Source organism: Amaranthus tricolor, chromosome 1 (genome assembly GCF_026212465.1).
Source record: "Amaranthus tricolor cultivar Red isolate AtriRed21 chromosome 1, ASM2621246v1, whole genome shotgun sequence".
Taxonomy (NCBI): domain Eukaryota; kingdom Viridiplantae; phylum Streptophyta; class Magnoliopsida; order Caryophyllales; family Amaranthaceae; genus Amaranthus; species Amaranthus tricolor.
In genome coordinates this window covers 7556256-7581104 of record NC_080047.1, presented here as the reverse complement: position 1 = coordinate 7581104, position 24849 = coordinate 7556256, and the positions used below count along the sequence as shown (strand labels likewise).

General features: G+C 29.1%; 3 protein-coding genes across 3 annotated transcripts; 1 reads left to right on the top strand and 2 right to left on the bottom strand.

Annotated features, from left to right (window-relative positions):
• The first annotated feature begins 5352 nt into the window (after positions 1 to 5352).
• Positions 5353 to 7029, top strand: LOC130828634 (BURP domain-containing protein BNM2A-like). The gene is made up of 2 exons (XM_057694600.1): positions 5353 to 5526; positions 5615 to 7029. Exons 1-2 carry the CDS (start codon positions 5473 to 5475, stop codon positions 6425 to 6427), a joined length of 867 nt encoding a protein of 288 aa, XP_057550583.1. The 5' UTR covers positions 5353 to 5472; the 3' UTR covers positions 6428 to 7029.
• A 2595-nt stretch (positions 7030 to 9624) lies between these two features.
• On the bottom strand, positions 9625 to 15864 carry LOC130821532 (probable leucine-rich repeat receptor-like protein kinase At1g35710). Its single transcript, XM_057687343.1, has 5 exons — positions 15861 to 15864; positions 14960 to 15405; positions 9943 to 9958; positions 9790 to 9857; positions 9625 to 9690 (listed from the first exon to the last, which is right to left on the bottom strand). The coding sequence occupies exons 1-5, from the start codon at positions 15862 to 15864 to the stop codon at positions 9625 to 9627; spliced, it is 600 nt and encodes a 199-aa protein (XP_057543326.1).
• A 52-nt stretch (positions 15865 to 15916) lies between these two features.
• LOC130828628 (anthocyanidin 3-O-glucosyltransferase 2-like) lies at positions 15917 to 17488 on the bottom strand. Its single transcript, XM_057694595.1, has one exon. The coding sequence runs from the start codon at positions 17449 to 17451 to the stop codon at positions 16018 to 16020; it is 1434 nt and encodes a 477-aa protein (XP_057550578.1). The 5' UTR covers positions 17452 to 17488; the 3' UTR covers positions 15917 to 16017.
• Positions 17489 to 24849: the final 7361 nt, after the last annotated feature.

Here is a 24849-nt window from a genome sequence, read left to right as displayed (position 1 = left end):
ATTATTGAACAACTTTAAGGAATTATTGAGTTGTTTCCGGTTATTTTTATTTAAAAAAATTAAATATTGAGTTGTTCCCGTTTATCTTTTGTGTAGTTTTATTTGTTGTTTTCCTAAGAAATTATTCTATTTATATCATAAATTTTAAACATAATAACTTTTTTATCTTTATTTTAATATTTATTTATGCTTATTGTCCCCACATATTACTCACGATCTTTATTTTAATATTTTTATATTACTTATATTCATTACATTTTTTCCAGGCCACTAACTTTATTTATTTTAAGATATTTTTAATAATTACTAATGTTTTTTTCTGCTAGCTTTATTTTAATATTTTTTAATTTTTATGGTCCCATTTTTTCTCTATAAATTCATTATTCAATAAATTTAACATCTAAAAGTTTCTATTTTTCATAATTATCGTGAAAATTTCTTGCGGGAATAACTTTAAACCGCGGAGCAAGTATCAATTATTGTTATATTCCTTCTATAACTTGAAAATGTCTCATTTGTTTATTGATTATTTACCAATTATATTTAGTTTGTATTTTAATTTTTAATCTATAGATTAAAATATATTTAAGTGAAACTTCGTTTGGTTCATCTTAAAATAAATTTTATTAATATTAATTTTTAATATTTTTTAACTAAACACAATAAAATATATTTAAAATTAAAATAATCAATGGAAAAAAGTACAAAATCAAAATGAGACATTTAATATAAAATTATTACTAAATAATAGAATTGGGATTTGGGACAAATGTTTCTAGTGTAGTAGATGAGATTGGATTCGCAATCTTTTTAGCTCCTTTATCGATTCAGATTCTGATTGATATATTATACCCACCAAACACCATTATTTTTGGGCAGATGTTTTTAACTTCTTCTACAGCTTGCTTTTGCTATTAATTGCCTAAGTGGGGCAATTATGTTATGCCCCATCGAAGCTCACGAGAGTTCTTTTTGTGTTATTATTGAGTAGCGAATCCAGAATTTTAATTATAAAGGTTCTTATAATTAATTATAATAATTATAAAAAATTAAAATATTGAAGGGGTCGCTTTAGGGAATGTTTAATTTGCATAAGAATTCAACATGAAGGGGTCGCTTTAGGGAATGTTTAATTTGCATAAGAATTCAACATGAAGGGGTTAGATTATGACATATTTTGCATATGAATTCAATAAGTATTATTTATTATTTTTATTAAAAAACTCGAATCTTTGCCTTAATAATGCTTTTCGGAAATTACACTAATCGAAAACTTATTTCCCATGATATCGTCCAGACGGTGCCCAAAATTTCTTTTTATTTATTTTTTAGTTTAAATCATTGTCACAAATGACGGTTTGGTGTTAACTTTTTAAAGAAACTGCTCTGAGATGGTGATTTAGTTTAAACTATAATTTTGAAAAAAATAAAATAAAAATATTAGAGTAAACCGCCTGAAAGAACGGTTTTACTTGTTTAAAAAATTTTGACAAAAAAAAATTATGGGCTTCATAAAAGATTGTGGGCCAAAATCGCATTAGTTAAAATACTAAGGCATGAAATCCAATTTAAAAGTTAAGGGCGCAGTTGGTTGGAAAGGTAGCATGAAAGCGCTTGTGAATAGTTGAACGCCGGTTCGATACCACCGAAGAACATTAGCTTTAAATTTTTAATTTTACCCATTTACAAACCAAACTGCTAACGGGTTACTCTTTTATACAAACCGTCTATCGAAAAAAAATTTTAAAATGTTATCCTACATGAACGGTATGTAAGGAAATATGTTTTCTTATTACGTAAAATGGAAATTATTTTATAAAAAAAATATTGTGGCAATAGGCTCTAAAAAAATTCAGTATAATTTATAATTTATGGTAAAGTTTGGGCATTTTTTGGCGTTTTATTAGTACATCTGTCATTGGTATTATGCTAAGTTTACTATGGTATCACTAAGGTTAGAAACATTGCCCAAAATATTTATATATTTAATTTATTAATGCAAATTTAAAAAGATAAAAAAATTATTGGATAATAAATTATTATTGTTTTTTTGAAATGGTTATGGCTTTTGTGTACAAATTTTAGTGATGCACTATATATTTTGTATGTAAAGGGCATGGAAATGGTGTGCATGCTAGTGCTAGCATTGTTAATATTTTGTTATATCACCATGTGGGATATTTAGATTTACACAATTCCCTTCAAATTGAAGCCTTGAAGGGGTGCACTGATAACAGAATGGTGCACTTATGGGATGAGAGTTATAGTATTACTCTCTTCATGCTAATGAATCTTAAGACTTAAAATTGTATTGTGGAACTCTGCACAAAATAAACTTTTCATATCTGAATAATGACTAACATTTTGGTATAAAAAATTATACTCCCTCTTATTCATTATTGTTTTTCATTTAGTTTGAACACATTTGCCAATGCACTATTTCAATTATAAATATCTCTTATTATGCTTGAGTAATAATTATAATAAATTGATATTAATAAAATTTAAGACGAATTAAATAAAATCACACTTGATTATATTTAACTTTTAGATTAAGAATAACACACAAATCAAGAACTAGTATTCACATATGAAGCAAATGGGATGATAATAATGAATAGGAGGAGCTAGTAATATGTTTTAGTGTAATGGGACCCACAAAGATAATCATTAACGAACCATAATTTTAGATTATGAGTATCACCTCTACATCACTTTATTATGAAATAATATCATACCATATTGTATAATAATACCCAGCGATCTCACTTATAAAGTCAGTGTCCGAAGTTAAGAGAGGACATGAGAAATATGGTCAAAGAAAAAAACAAAAGATAGAGCCCTACAAATTGACGTACTTTTATGATTAATTAAATACTAAATATAAACCATTTATAATTTTCTTTAATAAAAAATGGATTATGTTCTCCTTCTAGAACCTAACACCCCTTTCACTTCGTCAATGATACTAGTAGCATCAATAGACACTATCTAGTCCAATAATTGAACTCTTTGCTCTATTCATCAAACCTAAAACTTTCCAAGATGCAACTCAAATTCACCCATTGGAGTTTATCCCTCCATTTGTTAATATTAATGGTTTTGCAGCAAAATTATACTCCCTCTAACTCAGCACTCACGTTTCATTTGCTTTTTAGTCTAGACATTATCTATTCACTAATGGAAAAAAACGTATTTGCTGCTAATCATTTGCTGGGGTTTTTAATATACGCAGCAATAAATATGAAAAACAAAAAAAAAAAAATTCAAATGCTGCGGTTTTAAACCGCAGCATTTAAAATAGGTCATTTGTAACTATCACTATTGCTTGGGGCAAAAACCGCAACAAATAATGGCCAAAAAACCGCAGCAAATAACGTTTTTTCCACTAGTGATCTGTTACTCTTAATTTATATTTTATAATTAATGTATAAGTTAAAACATAGTCGAGTGCGATCTTGTTTGATTCGTTTCATTACAAGGATTATTCATATCATCTTTTAATAATTTTTAATTATACACAATTAGAAATATTAATAATTGAATAAGTACATTAAATAGAGTGTATAAAGTGAATGAGACATTAGTAGTGAATTGAAGGGAATATTGTGGAACTATACACAAATTTTTAACTATGGGTCTTTTGTAATAGAAGTATTTAATATAATATTATAACTTTTGTAATTAAACAACACTAATTAATTTATAAATAATACTATTCATATATAGTCTCACCATCACGTGACTTTACAAAACTAATTGACGTGTATTATTATCAAGTATTGAATAGAACTATTAGTAGATAGTTCTCTTTAATATAAAAATCATTTGTTTCCCTCCTTTCCACTTCAACTATAATACTCCTAAAATCAATAGACTATTTCTAGTCTAATAATTGAAGTATTTTGCACTATTCATCAAATTATTCACCTATCATACTATTTTTTTTGTTTTGATTTTATTTTCATTACGAAATTTCAGTGTCATGACATAAAACATCGACAGGAAAAATATTCTAACAAACAAACAAGGCCAAAAGTTTATAGGTATGACTTTACTACATTCGTAATAAACTTTGAATCTCTAAGCGTTTTAAGTAAGGATGGTTATGGGTCCAGGATTCTGTTGGATCCGCTCTTGATCCGCCCCTTTTTAAGGGTCTGGGTCTTATTTATTGAAACCCATTGGATCCAGGTCAAATCTGGATCTAGAAAATATTTGACGGTTCCGGGTTCCTTGGGATCCGAACCCGGACCCAAGACCCGCCCCTCAGACCCGGACTCGAACCCTATACAATTTAATATTTTTTTACTTTTTAGTAATTATTTTGTATTTGAATCTCATGGACTCGAACAAGTGTTTGTAATACGATAATAAGTTGCTAACAAAAATACAAAAAGACTCGCAAAAGGTTCAATTTTGACAATCAAAGAGACTTTGTTTAAGACCCATTAAGGACCCATCAAACACCCTAGACCCGTCAGATTCGGAGGGTCTAGATCTGGATCTGAAAATTTTGGACCCTTAGGGTCCGGATTCGGGTCTAAATCTATAAAAAATAAAAAGGTCCGAGTTCGGATCTGGCAAAACCCGTTCCAAACCCGCTCTATGACCATCCCTAGTCTCAAGTGTGTGCTATATTTATTTTATTGTATATCTTGTTTATTTAATAAACTTTTCATATTTGAATAATGAATTTTGAAATATAAAACATAATAATTTTTAGTATAAAGAGACCCACAAAGATCAACATCACTTTGTTACAAATTCATACCATAATCTTGCTTATAAAAGTTAGGATTCGGGGCAGAAGAAATAAAATCATATTCTTCCCTTGTCCAAAAAGACGGTGAGAGGAACGTGGTTAAATAGACCAAAAAACATATAGAGCCTTGCGAATTGACGTCTATGATTAATTAAGTATTGTAACAAACTCATATAATTAGTCAATCTTTCTAATTAATCACTTTAACACACTTAATGTATATGATTCAACTTAATAAAAATTAATGATCTTATCATAAAACCATCTCATTTAAGAATTTGTTTTTCTATAATAAAACAGCTAGTCTCTTAAGAGACCGTCTCTTTTAGAGACGTACTCTCAAGCCTAGCCCATTAAAAATTAATGCTTACTTACCGTATTTTTAATTCCTACTTACATTATCCTTAATGCTTACTTATCGTATCTTTAATGTCTACTTTTAATATTTTAAATGTCTACTTAAATTATTCTTAATATCTACTTATAATATTTCAATAAATATATGATGGGTCGACTCAATTAAAAATAGTGTCTCAAAGAAACCGTCTCTTCCGAGAATTTGTGATAATAAAAAGTGCATTATGTTTTCCTTCTAGAACTTAACACCCCTTTCATTTCATCTAAAATATACTTGTAGCATCAATAGACACTAACTAGTCCAATAATTGAACTCTTTGCTCTATTCATCAAACCAAGAACTTTCCAAGATGCAACTCAAATTTCCTCATTGGATTTTATCTCTCTATTTACTAATATTAATGGTTTTATCTTCTTATCCTTTTAATTTCATTTAATTCCATATATTCTTTTTTTATTTCCATCTAATTTTTGAATTATTTTTCTTTGCAGATTTGTTATGCAATTGGAGAAAAAACAGAATTCAAGCAAACCAATGAAAATATTGTTCATCATCATGATTCAACAACACCCCACATGGATCATTCGGTTCTTGTATTCTTCACACCTAACGAACTTAAAATCGGAAACAAAATTCAAGTCTATTTCAAAAAAATCACCCCTTCTTCAAATACCCCTCATTTTCTTCCTAAAGAAGAAGCTAATTTAATACCCTTTTCACATTCAAATCTTAGTTTTTTGATTCAACTTTTTGGGTTTCCCAAATCTTCTTCACAAGCTCAAGCCATGGAAGATACCCTTAAACAATGTGAAATGAGTCCAATCAAAGGAGAAACTAAGTTTTGTGCTGCATCTTTAGAATCTATGCTTGATTTTGTGCACCAAATCTTTGGATTAAACACCCAATTTAAAGCTTTAAGCACAAAAAATAGTGGATTATTGGATAATATCTTGCAAAATTATACAATAATGAATGAACCAAAGGAAGTTTTGGCACCAAAAATGGTTGCTTGTCATACCATGCCATACCCATATGTTGTGTATTATTGTCATTACCAAGTAAGTGAAAGTAAGGTTTTTAAAGTAACATTAATGGGTGAAAATGGTGATGGGGTTGAAGCTGTTGCAGTTTGTCATATGGATACTTCTCAATGGAGTTCTAATCATGTTTCGTTTCGGGTTTTGGGGATAATGCCCGGTTCATCTCCGGTTTGCCATTTCTTTCCTGCTGATAATCTTGTTTGGGTTCCATTGAATGATGGTGATGAGGGTTTTGGAGATGATGGTTTGAGTAGTGTTGTGTGATGGGTTGGTTTGTTGGTAATTGTAGTTGGTGAATAAGCGATCTTTCTGTAATGTTTGTGTTGTTGTATTAGTGTATCAATGAAATATGAAATGATCCAATTTGTGTATGAAATGGGGATTTTGTTTCATTAATGGTTGATCAAAAAAAAAATTTGATGCATGCCCCTTGTTTATGTAGGATTTTTTTGCGAATAATAGTTTTAATGTTTTTGCGAATTACAACTATTTATTGACCATTAAAGTCTCTCTTGATGGAAACCCCCTCCTCGGCGACCCTCCTCCTCGGCAACAGAGCGTTCCTGACCATAGACAAGGTAGGTAGGGATGTAACTAATTTGGTGAAAAATCGAACACCAAACTAAACCAAACCGAATAAACAATTTAGTTTGGAGATATTTTAAATATGTGAAAATACATAAGAAAGACTAAAAAAAAGAGCTATACAATGAAACAGTAGCAAAGACTTCACCATTACTGCTTCCAAGAAGTTTTTATGCTCCTCATCTTTTAGTACTTTATTACAGAAGAGAAAGATTTTACAATCTATTTTAGAAAAGAGGTAAAACTAGATACAATTATTCATCCAAATGAGAAGCATACATCCTATATATATAGATGGCTGGCTAACAACTCATTAAAAGAATCTGTTATAACAGAATCTGTTATAACAGAATCTTGTTATAACAGAATCAGAAATTTGTTATATAAGATTGCTGAGGTGGCATATGAACAAGAACCCAAAATACCCTTATATACTAACATCCCCCCTCAAGCTAGAGAGCATGAGTATCATGGATCCCTAGCTTGCTCAATAGATGATTGTGTTGAGGAGAAGGAAGAGCTTTAGTGAGGAGATCAACTAACTGTTTTTGAGAAGGGGTACACATGAGCTCAATGAGACCCTCCATAACCTTGTCTCTAGTGAAATGACAGTCAAGTTCGACATGTTTGGTTCTTTCATGCAATATTGGATTCTTTCCAATTTGTATGGTTGATTGATTGTCACATTTAAGTGCCACTGGTAACAAATCTTTAATGCCTAGCTCTTGGAGTAACCTTACTAACCAAGTTATTTCAGAAGAAGCAGCTGCCATAGCTCTGTATTCTGATTCAGAGCTAGATCTAGAAACTGTACTTTGCTTCTTAGACTTCCAAAAAATAGGTGACTGACCAATGAGCATGACATAACCAGTAATAGATCTTCTGGTATTAGGGCAGGAAACCCAATCAGAGTCTGAATAAGCATGAAGGGTGAGCTGAGGTGTTGCTTGCAGTAGAATACCTTGCCCTGAAGTATGATTAAGATACCTAAGTACATGTATAAGTGCATGAACATGAGGTAATCTGGGTTGTTGGAGAAACTGACTTAGGGCTTGCACAGAGAATGAAAGATTTGGTCTTGTGTGAGTGAGAAAATTTAGTTTCCCAACAAGACATCTGTAGTGAGTAGGGTCTGAATACACCTCTCCTTTATTACTGAGCAGCTTGACATTAGCTGGTAAGGGAGTATTGGTAGCCTTACTGGTGTCAAAACCACATTCTGCAAGTATTTCTCTTGTGAATTTCTGCTGAGTGAGAACTATGCCATGTGTAACATAGGACACTTCTATTCCAAGAAAATAATTGAGGTGTCCCAAGTCTTTAATGCTGAATATATGATGCAAAATGAAGTTTGAGATCTTTTATAGCATGCTCATTGTTGCCAGTGATGATGATATCTTCAACATACACAACTATAACTATGAAATCCTTTTCACAGTCTTTGATGAAAAGAGAGTAATCATTTTTAGATTGATGAAATCCTTTATGAAGAAGTTCCATGGTGAGTCTAGCAAACCACTGCCGAGAAGCTTGTTTAAGACTATATAAGGATTTATGTAGTTTGCATACTAAGTTATTGGGATTAGAAATTCCCTCTGGAGCCTTCATGTACACCTCTTCACGCAATTCTCCATGAAGAAAGGCGTTATTGATGTCCAGCTGATGTAATGCCCAATTTTTGCTAGCTGCAAGGGCTATGAGACATCTCACTGTTGTCATCTTTATAACTGGTGAGAAGGTTTTGAAGTAGTCTACACCATACTTTTGTGTGAACCCTTTTGCCACTAGTCTAGCCTTTAGTCTCTCAACACTCCCATCAGCTTTCAATTTAACCTTGTAAACCCATTTACTTCCTATAGGTTTTTTACCCTTGGGAAGTGGGACAAGACTCCATGTTCTATTGTCTTCTAATACTTCAATTTCCTTGTGCATTGCAGCTATCCATCCTGGATCCTTGGCTGCTTCTTCATAGTTTACTGGTTCAGTAACCTTATCAAGAACCTGAATATGTTCCTGAGTTTTTGATGATAGATGTGAAAACTCCACTAAATTGCACCAATGAGATATCTGTGAAGAAAGAGAGCAAACATAATCATCCAGGTAAGAAGGTGGCTTATGTTGTCTTGCAGACTGTCTGAGATCTGAGGTTATGGTTGTTGGTTGAAGATGAGAAATAGGTGGGTCAGAATTTGGTGTAATGTCAGGATTGATGTCTGACTATGTGGTTTCTGTTTGAATGACATTTTTTGAGGAAGTGTCAAGTTCTGAATTTTCATAAGGAAGAACGAAAGGATCAGGAGTAGAAGGAAATAATGTAGGTTCAATTTCAGTGTGAGCATGAAGGAAAATAGGCAGTGGTTTATTTGGTGTGGAAGAATAATGAAAGGGTAAATGTTTCTCATGGAAAGTGACATCTCTAGATATTATGATTTTATGAGTCTGTAAGTTCAGAAGTTTGTAAGCCTTTTGGTTAGATGGATACCCTAAGAACACACAGTTTGTAGCTCTTTGATCAAATTTGCTTCTATGAGATCTTAGGGTAAAGACAAAACAAAGACAACCAAACACTCCTAAGTGTTCTAATGAAGGCTTCTTTCCAAATAGCTTCTCATAGGGTGAAATGAAAGCAATGCTGCTAAGCTCTATTCTATTGATCAGATGACATGCACACAACAAACATCCCCCCCAAAACTTTTCTGGAACATTGGATTGAAAGTACAAACTTCTGGCAGTTTCCAACAAGTACCTATGCTTTCTTTCAGCAACTCCATTTTGTTGGGGAGTTTATGCACAAGTTCTTTGGTGCAAAAAACCATTTTTTAAGTAGAATTTTAACATATCACCTTCACATAGTTCCTTGGTTCTACTTCAAACTTCTAACAAGAATCAACGATTTCAAGAAATTGAACAAAGATCAAAACAGAAATTCTGCAAAGCCCGCTCTGATACCATGTGAAAATACACAAGAAAGACTGAAAAAGAGAGCTAAGATGTGATTGAGATTATATACAATGAAGCAGTAGCAAAGACTTCACCATTACTGCTTCCAAGAAGTTTTTATGCTCCTCAGCTTTTAGTACTTTATTACAGAAGAGAAAGAGTTTACAATCTATTTTAGAAAAGAGGAAAAACTAGATTCAACTATTCATCCAAATGAGAAGCATACATCCTATATATATAGATGGTTGGCTAACAACTCATTACAAGAATCTGTTATAACAGAATCAAAGAATTTGTTATATAAGATTGCTAAGGTGGCATATGAACAAGAACCCAAAATACTCTTATATACTAACAAAATATGATTTGGATTGGACTGAAATTTTAAGGTTATTCGGTGTTCGATTCGATTTCAGTTTTGGACCCTATAAAATCGAACTATTAATATTATATGTGCATTTTAGGTGGCCAAGCCCATTGAGAAAAACCCTAACTGGCTTCTATTGTGCCTCTTCTTTTTCCTTTCTAAATCGTTCCGTTCTTTCTAGATTTCTTCATGTAGCATGGTGATCTCTTTCATTCCATTGTCACTTCTTTAGTTCTTTCACAACATCTCAATGGAAGGCCAAAGGTAAATCTTTAATATTTTCTCTCTTTTATTTTATTTTACTGTTTTTTCTATGTTTATTGTAAGATTTGCATTTGATAGATGTAATTTTTTTCGTTTTTGATTTCTTTTTTTGTGAGATGTTTGTTCGATTTTGTTGTGAGATGTGTGTTCGGTTACTATTTTCTTATTTTGGTTTTTATATTTTCAATGTTAGACTATTATTTTTATTTTTCATATTTTTCATGATTTTTGTTAAATCTACATTGTCATTACTCATTCCCTTCGTTTTTTTTTTATTTTTTTCGTTGTTTAGTCATAATTGTTCATTTTTTTGTATAGATTTGTTTTTGTTAATTTTCATTCTTGTTAGATCTATTTTTGTTAAATATGTGACTATGTATTTTTCATTTTTGTTAGATCTGTTTTTTAGTCGTGGCTATGTATAGATTATTCGTTTTCATTTTTCATTATTATTAGATCTATTTTTTTACTCTTATCTATTTTTTAGTGGCTATGTATAGATTATTCATTATTCGTTTGTTAGATTTGTTTTTTAGTCATTATTTTTCATTTTTGTTAGATCAGTGGCGGCGGTATTAGTTTATTTTTCATTTCTTGAACAAACTTGAAGATGGTAACTTATTTACAAATTACATTATTATGTAATACAAACATGAATGCTTTTATTAATTCTTTTTTTTTTTTTTTTTTTGCAAGATTTAAGTAAAATGGTGTTAGAAGATTTCAGTGATGATGGCTCAACATATCACCATTGAGATTGAAGATTGATGCCGGTGGATTTAAAGGCTTATTTGAAGATTAATGTTTAAGTCTTATGTTGTATTAAACTTTATGGAATTTGTAATGAAATTTTTAAGTGAATTTGAATGTTAAATGAAATCATTTAAGTTGTTATAGTGAATTTTTAATAACTCTTTGAATTTTGAAATGTAATGACTTATGTTTGGAAATTTTCAATTTGAACCAATTTTGACAATTCAGTGCTATTCGGATTGTTTTTTAAAAATTTGGTTTGGTTCATTTTGGATTATAAAACTGAAAACATATGATTTGAATTTGGACTGAAAAAATTAACACCGAAATTAATTTGGTTTGATTTGAATTTGTGTATATTCCAAACTAAACACTGAACTTTTACCTCTAAAGGTTAAAGGTAGGCATTTATCTAGGGCCCAAAGTTAGAAAGGGCTCTAAAATTAAAAAATACTAGTTAATAAAGTAGACATTTAAAAATTTGTCATTTATGAGTAGTTTTTTTATTATCTAAGAATTATATGACACGCCTAAATTTTTAATGCTAACTTATAATATATACTGTCCGTATCTATTATTTTTTTAAATATTCGTTTTAAGTTTAGAATCGACTTTCCATAGAGATGATCTATTTTTTTCAGTTTGTGTTGGGCCATATAATACTGGAAACAACACTGTTCGGCAACCAAGTTTCCAGGAGCTCTTTTCTTTCTCTTTCAAGCTCTCACCATTGTCATCGAGGACTACTCATGTCTCTCTTTCTTTGCTTTTTCTCCATCCACCACCTCCTCTGAAACCTCCCTTTCTAGCGAACAATTTCCCGGAATCTCCACCTTGCGACTCACCTTCTAAAAAACCCTTCCCTAAAACCCCTCAACGACACGTCTAAGACTTCCTTGAACAAGTGAGTTCATCATTTTTTAATGTTACTTCATGTCCTATTAATGAATATTGATGTTGATGATGATGATTGAGATCTAATTGAGTTATTCAATTGTTGTTATTGATTAAGGAATGAGATCTAAAGGTGGGTTTTTTTGGGGATTAAAATTGAAATTGAAGGCTAAATGATAATTAAGCATCCAATTGAACAAAATAGAATCACAAATTCTGGATACGGCAAGTAGACATTTAAGATATATTTTTTAAATATTGAGGGTGTTTAGCAAATGACTGATAGTTGGTAGCTGATAGCTGATTATAGTGATTGATTTAACCAGCTGATTATGAACCCGTTGCTATAAGCAGCTTGTTCAAAAACAGTTTATACATATCAATAAGCTGTTCAAGCAGCTAATTCACCAAACACTAACATTAACTGGTTTGACCACCCAACATCTATTTAGATTAAAATAAGCTAAAATTGCTCAATTAGTTAATTTGTCAAACACCCCCATTGTAAGTAGACATTAAGAATGATGTAAGTAAACATTTAAGATATCGAAAGTAGACATTAAGGATACGGTAAGTAAGCATTGAAAATGTAAATAGGCATTAAAAATATGGAAAATAGACATTAATATTTAATAGGCTGAACTTGAGATATGTCCTTCAAAGAGACGATCTTTCAAGAGACTAGCCGAATCGAATAGATATTCAAGGCCAAATTCATCAAAAACCACACGTATGAGGGTGGTGTGTAAAGAATGGTGTAAGGGTTTTATTTTTTAGATGAAAAGTCAAATGTCACTTAGGCTTCTCAACAATCATTGGCATGTCATTTTTACCGAAATTTGATGATCTGTCTTGGATATTGTAGACTTTAATACTTTGATAACTGTAATTAGTGTTGTCTCTGAAATGTTAGAGGCCTTGGGCAAAACAAAAAAATAGGGTCCTTCTTACTTAATTTCTAAAACATAATTTTATAAAGAAAATAGAGATCCTATAAAAAAGTATTTAATAAACATGTTTTTCTTATGAGTTCTTCACAATTAATACAATTTAAGACAACATGCACGAACTCTAACAAGTAACAAGTAACATTGCATTTGTGTTTTATGGTTGATAAAAATGTGTATCATGCTTCTTAAGTGTTTAAGGCTTTAAACAAGTATTTTGAGAAATTTAGGAAATTACTAGCTTAAAGTATGAGTTATCAAACACATTTTTTACCATATAATGAAATTCCAACGGAATTATGAACAATCATTCATCAAAATAAATGACATAAGTTAGTACTTAGAATTCAAGTGTATTAAAACTATATACACATTACATTAAGCCAATACTAACTGCTAACTTAACTAAAACATTATATACCTCTTTTTTAGTAAGGTATTATAGCAGTTTAAAGACTTCACCTTGGAATTTTTAAAACTCCACCTTGCCAATCTTTCTTCACCCCTACATTATTTCTAAAGCCTCTATTCCACACACAAACAAAGAGGTGGAACTTAGTTGGGGCGGGTAGGGGCTTCGCCCCCTCCGAGATTTTCGGCAATTTTTTTTTAATATACATCATCATTTTGTATATTTTTAAAAATTTCAGGCCAACAAATAAAAGCAACACAATTAAAGGAAGAGAATAAATTACTTAAATAAAATTAAAAAAATCTTATAAGTAATAATGAAGTATAAAATTAGGAATGAAATTATTATTTAACAACTGATAAAAAAATGAAAAAGGAGGAAAGAGATTAGCAGAAATAGACAAAATAAAAAAATAAGCTTATAGTTCACAATTGAAGGATATAAAAGTTTGTTTTATATTTTAAATTGAATTTTCTTTTCTTTAATTTATTTTAAATTTATTTTAATAAGTAAATAATTGAATTACTAAAAATCCATACAATAGAATAATTCACGACGATTTTCTTGCTAATAATTTAGCAATATACATTTACAGACAAATAGAAAAGACATATAGTGTCAATGAGATTATAGACAATTTTATAGTGCTAAAAGAGTGTCGAGCTTTATATTTTAATAGACAATTGTATTGATTAGTCATATATTAGTTGAATTCTAAGCTCCGCCTCCGTTAAAATTTTGTTCAAGTTTTACCACTGCAAACAACAAATTTTCACCTTTTCATCATAACAAAAAAAATGAGATTGCTATTCAAAATCAATCTATCCTAAATCAAATAAACAAGCACAACCCATCAATGTAATTTATGCGATAACATTATAGAAGTATTATAAGTTCCAAACCATGGCATAACAAAACAAAAATAACATCAATTAATGTACCTTCTCATTTTCTCTCTGAGATCACTTATCAAAACATCAAAAATATGTTTTTTTTAACATTCAATGAATAATCTTGAACATGAACAATTAAAGATCATTTAAAAGCCATTGTTTCAGAGAAATAAACATGGGAAAACGAATAAGATAAAGGAGATTAAAAGTAGAAGTAACTCTTTGTCCCTTCCCAAGTTTTAAGTTTTTTAATAAGTTTGTTTTTTTAGCTAGCTAATTGTTCATTTCCAATGTATTGTATGTTTCATTTTTTCCTATTTGGGAATTGGGGCCCCTCTTTATTGAAGTCATTTTCATGTATGGGCCCTTTTTACATTTATTTTCTGTTGTCTTTGTTGAGGCCCTAGGCAGTTACGCTTTGGATATTTAAAAAAAATAAGATTATTTAACAACTTAATTCTAAAAATAAGCTCCGTGAAAACTTATTTCCCAAAATAAGCGTTCGTACATCCAAGCTTAGCCTCGGGAAGAGTCGCTGTTAGTAACAGCAAAAGTGAAAAAAAAAATAAAATAAAATAAAAGCCCAAAGTCGCTGTTAGTAACAACAACTTAAAAAAAAATTAAAAGCCCAAAATCGCTGTTACTAACAGCGACTAAAAAAAAAATTTTTTTTTTTTAAGTCGCTGTTAATAACAACGACTTAATGCGTTATATTTTTTTGCACAATTGATTTAATCTTACTAAACAGTATTTGTGAATCGAAATTCCAAGATCAGATTTCTTTGCATCCCCAATTTCTTCAGGAATACCCCCAGAAAGCCCATTATTCTCCATTTCAAGCCTTTCAAGTTGACGCAAATTTCCAATCGATTTGGGTATAGACCCTTCCAATGGATTATTCGACAAGATCAAAGTCTCAATAAGCTGATTATTTTTACCCATTAGATTTCCTATTGAATCGGGTAAAACACCAGTCAATTTATTGTGCGAAGCCCAGAAATTTTCCAGTGAAACAAGTCGACCAATAGACGAAGGAATAGATCCTGAAATCTGATTATTGCTTAAAAACAGAGTATTCAGCCTGGAAAGCTTACCAATCGATGATGGAATTGGACCAGAAAGATTATTATCAACAAGATATAAATAGTATAACTGAGAAAGATCACCTATAAACTCCGGTATACTCCCTTCAAAATTGTTCGACGACAAAAACAAAGTCGAAAGTTTTTGTAATTTTCTTATACCAATTGGAATTTTGCCCGAAAGTTTATTTTCACTTAAATCAAGTGTATCGAGATTATGAATTTTTTTTTTTGTTTTTTTAAGTCGCTGTTAGTAAGAGCGACTTTGGGCATTTTAAATTTTTCTTTTTTTAAGTCGCTGTTACTAATAGCGACTTTGGGCTTTTAATTTTTTTTTTTCACTTTCGCTGTTACTAACAGCGACTCTTCCCGAGGCTAGGCTTGAATGTACGGACGCTTATTTTGGAAAATAAGTTTTTACGGAGCTTATTTTTGAAAAAAAGTTGTTAAATCGTCTTACTTTTTTCAAATTTTCGTTACGCTTTTTAGCTGTAATTTGCATACAAAAAATAAGTAATTCGTAAAAGTTCATAACTTAAATACTATAATTTGCAAATTACTCATGTAAAAATAATTTTACATATAATTATTATGGATGAAATATCAAAAACCCTAATTGAACTAAAAAAGTACTACAAATTTTTTTTAACTAAAACTACTTTATTATGGAATGGACTAAGAGAAGAGAAAAATCAAATGAAATAAAATTTGATTCTCTTAAATCGAACTTTTTAAGAGATCTCTAACAAAAATACTCAACCAATTATAGGAAGAGCCACCATGTTCCAAAACCAACCTACATTTGTTCTTCAATTCCCTTATTCTATCTTTCATATCGTCATCCATACCCATCAATTTTGTCACACCAATTTCCACTTCCTCAGCTTTCACCAAAATCTTTGCTTCATTCTCTTTTAAATTCCTTTGATAATCCATCTTAATCTCGACTGCTAAATTAAATTCTTTAACCAATTCAAACGCATTCAGACTTTGTTCTGAATACATGGGCCATGTAGCAATCGGAACACCAAACCACATGCTCTCTAATATTGAGTTCCATCCACAATGTGACACAAACCCACCAATTGCCGGATGCGAAAGAATTTGAACTTGTGGGGCCCACCCTATAATTTTTCCTCTATTCCCTATTCTATCTAAGAACCCCTGAGGAAGTGCAACCTCAAAAGTCTCATCCTCACTAGGAACAACATAACTATTTTCATTCACCGGCTTTCTAAGTGACCATAAAAACCGATGACCGGAATGTTCTAGACCATTAGCAATCTCTTTTACTTGATCGGCATCGAAGCTTCCCATGCTTCCGAAACAAAGGAACACGACGGAGGAAGAAGGTTGTACGTCTAACCATTCCATAATCGAGTCACGTCCCTTTCGTAGATCTTCTTCGAGTGCCAAAATAGGGCCTACAGGATAAATTGGAGGAATATTCTTCGTACTTTGTAGATCTTCAATAATATTTTGTTCTAATTCCATGAGAGTATTTATCAAAATTCCATCAGTTTCTCGAAATCGGCGAGATAAATCATTGAAGAATTTCGACCATCCGCTACCTTTCTCGAAAAGAAGTAATGGCAAAACTCTAACAGGTACACGATTTTTTAGGCCAGGCAGATCTATAACCGCATCAGAATCAATACTATACTCTTCTCCAACATCAAACCCTTCCTCATCGAAACGCTTTTGTAAATCGAACATTAAACTCAATAAACAAGCGCCGGTAGTAAAATAAATATACGAAGGAACTTGAAATTCTTTAGCAATATCAACCAAATTCACACACATTAAATCAAGTACAAAACCAGAAGGTTTAATCGATCGATTTTCAATGGCTTGTTTAATAAGAGGTTTTTGAAGCTCAACAATGGAGTGAAAGAAGTTTCTAGAAGCTGGGTCTGGTGTATCTTCAAGAGGCGGTAATGTAACGAAAGTGATTCGATTAGGATCGATTTTGCCAGATTGAGATTCGATATACGAATCGACATTGGATGAATTATGGATTGGCATGTGAAATACTAGAACTAAAACAGAGATTTCTGGGTGGTGTTTAACGATTAGTTTCGTGAATTCAATGGTTGAGATTAAGTGACCTTTCCCTGGGGTAGGAACAAATATTAGTTCTGTTTTCGACATTTTTGCACCGGTTAAACAAAATGGAAGGAGAGAATTTGATTTTGTCGAATGTTTGATACTTGATAGTGTAGCACTACGTGTTATATAGTCCCTTCGTCTTCTTTAAAAAATAATTAATTTTAAGAAATTGGTAATAGATAAAGAAAGATAATTAATTATGTGGATGAAATTAAAAAAGATTTAAAATATATGGATGAAATTAAAAAAAAAGTAATGGGTCATTATCTAAAAATAGAAATGATGCAAATAAAGTGGAATGAACTAAAATGAAAAATATTGCAAATTATTTACAATACTATACTCCCTCTATTTCCTAATGTTCTTCCCATTTAGAATATTCTATTTTTGAGAGAAAATTTTGATTTTTTAAAGACTTATATAAATGATAAATTATTAGATTCGTCTTAAATTTACTTTTTTATTATATATTTTTTATAATTTTTATGATGCGTATTTAGAGATATTAAGACTCAAAGTATACTTTCAAAATTATGCAAAAAGTAAATGGGAAGAACATTAGAAAACGGAGGAAGTAAATAATACACTATTTATTTATTTCCGTAGTTTGTAATTAGTTTTTAATTTATAATTTATAATATAGTCAAGTAAAATTTTTTATAATTTAGAAATATTAATTGATGGTTGAGATTAAGACATTAAACAATCAAAATATATGTCTAATTAGTTAGTTTATTTAAAAATAGACAATAAGTAACTTTTATTTTTAGTGGATTGTTTATTATTAACGCTATATTTTTTTCTAAAAATGCTCAAAATGAAGAATTAGTAAAAGTTGATCTAGTCATATGTTGTTTCCTGCATTAGCTCATAGGGAATGCGAATAATTGTTAGTTTGTTAGAATTGTTACCGATTGTTTACATAATTCTGTTACGTTACATAATCAAAAAATTAATTAATAATCTTTTTTTTTCCTTTCCTATCCATCAGTATATTTTAAAAAATATTTTAGTTGTTTTTCTTTTATTTCGATCTATTGGTTTAGATTTAAAGGAAATCAAAATAATTAAATTATTTGATAAATCCAAAATATATCTAAAAAAGGAGTTATCAAATTTTGAACACGTAATTTTATTTATTTCTCTTCAACTAAAATAAGGAATGTTGGTGGATTAACTAAATATCTTGAATAAATAATTTTGTAACCGAAATAGTATTTTAAAAATTTTGAAAAAATTACTTAGAATAATACTCTAACATTTTCATTATTTTTATATACTAATTGCACATATTGATTAACTATGAATAATTCAAACTTTAAGATGTATTTGCTTAGGGTAAACTAATAACCGGAGGACTAGCTCTAAGAATTTTTATTTTAAAAAAAATAAATAAAAATAAAATTCGACAAAATTAGAATTATTTATGGTTAATTAATAGGTCAAATTATTTTAGAAAAGTCATGAAAAATTGAATTATTCAAAGTAATTCTTTAAAAAAATTTATACATCTTATCTAACTTTTGTTTAAAAATATAAAGTATTTTGAAAATTACAGCAAACTTAGATATCTTTGCAAAATTGGAATATTAATGTCTTATATAAATAAGACTAAAAACAACATAATTATATTTGCACGTTAATCTTCCTCCTCCCATCAAGTTAATCTTCTTCTTTATATATTATTGTTAATCTTCATATTTACCATTGTTAATCCACCTCCCATCCTTCATTAAAACAACAAATTAATTAAAGCAGAAATTAATCTTAGTATTTCTATGGCGGTAATCAACCCTCCTACACTCAATCTTTACCCTACTCCCATGCAAAACCCTTCAGTGCATCAACAAGAAAACCCTTCTACACTTAATCTTAATACCATGCCTATCCACTTTTTAAATTTCGGTGAGCAATATCCTTTAACTCTCGAAGAAAAAACCTCTTTAACTTTCGAAGAGGAAAACCCTTCAACTATATCCAAAAGAAAAATTCTTCAAACACTTTCAAAGAAAAAAACACTTTTAATCTCGAAGAGCATAACTCTTCAAAGCTCGTAAACCAAAACCCTTCAACTCTCTAACACAAAAATTCTTCAGCTCTTCAACACCAAAATCCTTTAAATCTCGAACAGCAATACTCTTTAAATCTCGAACAACAAATAAACTCTTTAACTAATATCAAAGAGCAAATGAATCCTTTAACTGATATCGTAGAGCAAAACCTTAAACGAAATTGCACTCCAATAAACAATACAACCACAAATAATTCATTTTCAGTTCATATACAAATTCGAAAATTGGATCTTAATATCCCTTCAACTGATGTCGAAGAGCTATATCCTTTAAATCTTGAAGAGCAAAACCCTTCAACAGATCTCCAACAGCAAAATCCTTCAACTCTGGAACAACAAAAAAAACCTTAAGCAAAATCGCAATAAAAAAAAACTGCCAAAAATGAGACAATAAAACCAATATATATGGGCAATTGAAAAACGGGCCAAAATCCGCGCAACAACCCATTTGATAGAAAACCAAATAAATACCATATCCGGTGAAGTAGAATGCATGAACTGTAATCAACATTATACGATAGATTACGACGTGCATGAAAACTTTAAAAAAATTGCACGTTATATTTTGGAGGAGTTCTATAAAATGGCAACGTCGTGCTCCTAACAGATTGTGCGACTGTACAACTATTTTTCCTACGTGCAATTATTTGGCCAAATTAACGGCCTTAGGCCTATAATTTCTAAAAAGAAAAGAAATATAAATTGGTTATTTTTCTTATATAGTCAACTTTTGGGATGTTGTAATTTGAAACAACGCAAATACTTTGGTAAGCATGCCAAAATTTATATTTCGGGGTCAATGAGTATAATGCTTTATTATACTTACTAGATAGTTCCGTGCAACCTATCATTTTATTAAATTTTTCGACATATTAGTATTTATTAAGAAATTAAAATTTTAAGAAATAAATCTTATATTATAGTTATATTTCATTTTACTCTGAATATATAGTTGTATACATTATATACATTGTATAATTTGTATTATGTTTTGCGTCGTACGTGCAGATAATTTTAAAAATTTAGTTCATGATAAATAAATCACAATAAAACGACCAAAAATTTGATTATATACTTAATATATTTATATATATACTTTAATTTATCTATTTTGAATAAAAGGGCAAATGGTTCGTACCTATAGTATACAATACAAAATTATGAATTTTTTTAATAAAAAATAACATACCAATTTATGCTAACAATAATAAATAGTATTATTTTAATTTTTATAAAGTATTACAACTATTAATAACACATTTGAAAATCAAATTAAACATAAAAATATGTAAAATTATTTTATAAAGTTTAAACAAAATATAATATTTTTTGTTATAAAAAATATAAGTGACATACATAAAGACAGTTACAACCTAAATTATATTAGAATTAAGCATTGCATTTGAGTAACCAATGATATAAATAATCAAAAAACAATCCTAATAAAAGTATATTATGTTTTAACCATCTCAAAATATCTAATACACTAAATATTACTCATTTAATAAATAAAATTAAAAATATTTAATAAATAATTGAAAAAAATAAAATAAAATACTTATATGATTTTCTAATACATTAAATGATGTGACCTAAAAATATAAAATCAATCAATATAAATAATATTATAGTCATAAAGTAATAAAGTCAAAAATATAAATATTAGTCATAAATAACAATGACATCATCATTAGATAAAGTTATATTATTATTAGAAAGAAATTTAATGTACATTTTATATTATTAGGTAAAGTTATAATTTTTTATCTGCATTTAATCATTAGATGTTATTTTTTAATGAATAATATGTGAATTATAGCGTTAAAGTTTATCATTTTTGTGAATTACAGCCTTAATGTTTATTTTTTAAGAATTACAATAAAAAAAGTATCAAAGTTTGCATGTTCAGGTCAATACACAGAATTCTGACCATTTTGGTGGTCGAAATTTTAGGTTAAGTGGTCGAAGCTATGTGTTTATGGCTTGAATTTATAAATTTTGATACTTTGGCGGGTGTAGTTCGCAAAAAATAAATATTGAGGTTATAATTCGCAAAGTGCTAAACTTTAAGGCTGTAATTTGTAAATTATTTTTTTAATTTTATATTGTTTTTCTTAAATTTAGGTTTAAATTATGTTTTTGTTTCTTTATAATTCATTGTGGTTGTCCATTGGTTAATAGTCATGCTCATAGCAGAAGCAGATGATATGTAAAAGTTAATTTTGTTGGTATTTGTTTTGTAATGTTATCGTTATTGTTTTATTAATGTTACAGTATAATATTTTAGGTCTTAATTATCATCTTAAGTTTTTAGTTGAAGTAGTTTCTTGATGTGGTATTAAAAGTCAGCGTGAAAAGAGGTCCAAGTATAAGGAGGACAAAGGATCCTCGTGTGAAGGAGAGTGTTAAAGTACACAACATATAAAGGGGCTTCAAGCCTTCAACCGGAGTTTTGATTGAGTTGGTTCTTTGACAATCATACAACTTATTAAAAGAGTTGTTAAATTTCACATGACACTCTTTTAATAAGATTGTACAAAGGTTCGATAAAATCCAAATGACAATATTTATTCCTTACCCAAAATAAGTAATTATTCATTCAAAAATAATGACATCAAATATTCTTATTTAGTTAAGTTTTTAATACTATGTGATACTTTTGCACTTTATCTTTGCATATTCAGCAACATTTTATTGTATAACACTATAAATTAAGAACGTTATTTACATTACCAAAAATAAATAGTATTTCGCAAACTTTTTATGCGGCAAAAAACATATATTGCATATCTAAAAATAATTAATTATTTGAAAAAATAATTTTAATTTTCATGTTTAGTTATGTTTTCAGTAAGATTTTATTATAACTTTTATTAAGAAGATTATTTATGTCTCTGAATATAAATAGCATTTATTAGACATATTCTACACAAAAAGGTTATTTACATACCCAAACATTATTTATACAAATTTTTTATCTAATACAGAAAAAAATAATTATGTTATTTTATACGGAACAATCACCTCATTATACAGTATTAATCTAATTTATTATATTATTTTTTATAATTCTTAGTTAAATTTATAGAAATTTTATGTTATTTTTAAATTATATTGTCATTCTAACGAAAATATGTAGTCATTATCTAATTTTCATTTCTATTAAAAACTTTTAACAAAAAAAAAAATCAAATATCTATTACACTTTTTCTAGTTTAATTACCAAATTAGGAGTATCTATTTTATCTATATAGATAGCACGCCGTTTTCCATCTACACTTGCACCTTCTGCATTATTTCTTATAAGAATTAATCTCTGGTCATATACAATCAAGTTTCTAAAATCTAAACTATCATTCATTGAAAGTTATCATGTACATTAACTTTTTAAATGAATTATTTGAAAGGTATTTGAAAATTTGGGATTTTATGTTTCTTTAAAATATATATTTGGTTAATATTTTTTTTATTTCTTTAAAATATTAGTTTAACTTCATTAATAGATTTGAGTTAGCTAATGTTAATTATTTCTTTAAAATACCATGAAATTTAAATTAACAAATAAAAATTTTTAAATGATGAAGGATGGAAATTGGTAAGACAATATTAGTTCATGATATCCATTTTTATAGAATTTCAATATTCTAAAAATTTGAGTTAGCCGGTTCAATCGGTCTAAACCTGAACCGGACTAGTTTTCAGGGTTGGACCGGATGCAACAAGTTTGGTCTCCGGGTCTCAAAATTTTAAAATTCAGTCTTTTGGTCCAACCGGTTTCGGTTCGGTCCGGTCCAAGTTTGGATCGGTGTTCATCCCTAACTATGGGTGAAGCTTATAATCAAGTGTATAATGACAAAACTCGTCATATTTTTCTTGGGTACAATCTAGTGCAAAAACTTATCATTAATAGGGTCATAGCTATTGATTATTTGAACAATAAATTTAATTTGAATGATTTTTTCACTAAAATCATAAGTAAGAATTCAATTGAATAAGCCTTGAAAATCAACAACAAAGCCTAATTCACATTTAATTAACGTTGTATTTTGAATTTAATGTTGTGTTGTAATCTTTGAATTTAAAAAGTAACAAGTTTTAGTGACCCAACATTGCGTCATAACATCGCATGAGGAATATCTAATAAGAATATTAAGATAAAAGACAATTTTGTAATTGTCACATCCATCGATACAAATTAGGTAGTTAATTAATACCTGAATATTACTTTTGTGGATTTAATGTATTTCTTTTTTCCATATCATGTTGTTCTTTTTTTTTTTTACTTTGGTTAGAATGTTTGGATGATGTTTAATGTAATTGATTTTTACTTAAAAAAATTGAAATTTATTAATTATAATTAATTTTTATTAATTATAATTGACTTTTAGTTATTAATTATAATTGAACTGAATAGTAATGATTATAACTTAGTTTTATAAATAACTATTTTTTCTATTGACCGAAACTAATTTTAGCGCTTAAACTTATTTTTACAAATTAAAATTTATTTTTACGAATTATTTTTGTAAGTCAACTACTCAGGCCTATTGTTCGAAGGGAATTTGAGATATGAATTAGATGCTTCACCTTATGGCTTATGGGTCAAAGTCTTGTATCTCCATAATTCTATACTTAGTTCCATTGGCCAAAAAACTACTCTACTATGTTAACAATTTATATTGACTAGTTTAAATTATAGCTGTTTATGGATGGGCTTAACCCATTTAACTCGAAAAATAGCCAAATTTAGATAATATTTTATATAAAAATTTAAATTTGGATGAATAATATCTACACACTAGGTTAAATGAGGGGGTGAACCCAAAAAATAATACCTGCAGGTAAATCCGTCCGTCCGTCTATTTCTTAAATATACAATTTTTTTAGTTTTTCTATTTTAAATACTTTTGAGAAGATTCAATGCTCCAAGGGCCTAGATTCTTTATTCCTAATGAGATTATTTTGAAAGTCTAACAATGTGGACTTTTAAGATTTTATACATTTAACTTTAAAACACAAAAACTAGAGTCTAAAAGACACTAGACATTACTTAACAATCATATTTACATTTTTGACGATGCATTGTATTATTTTATTGATGCTAAAACTTAAATTTAAACTTCATATTATGACTATATATCTTGTATGAAATATTATTTTGTGTGAAATATTTGTTTGAATTTTAAAAAGGGTACTTTAATGCAAACTCGCGGGGGCAAGAATAGTAAAAACCAAAAATCAACAAACTTATAATTTTTTTAAAAATTTTAATTTTTATTTAACTTAAAAACTAACCAAACACATTTTTCCTATATGTGAGTATCTGACCAATAAAGACAAAATGTTAAATAAAACATGTCCATTGTCCC

Bases quoted from the DNA above. Each gene is read 5' to 3' on its own strand.
- LOC130828634 (XM_057694600.1), top strand. From the start codon at position 5,473: ATGCAACTCAAATTTCCTCATTGGATTTTATCTCTCTATTTACTAATA. The intron at 5,527-5,614 runs GTTTTATCTTCT...TTTTCTTTGCAG, and splicing joins TCTATTTACTAATATTAATG to ATTTGTTATGCAATTGGAGA.
- LOC130821532 (XM_057687343.1), bottom strand. The intron at 9,691-9,789 runs GTAATGGTGAAG...ACATGGTATCAG, and splicing joins ATAAAAACTTCTTGGAAGCA to AGCGGGCTTTGCAGAATTTC.
- LOC130828628 (XM_057694595.1), bottom strand. From the start codon at position 17,451: ATGTCGAAAACAGAACTAATATTTGTTCCTACCCCAGGGAAAGGTCAC.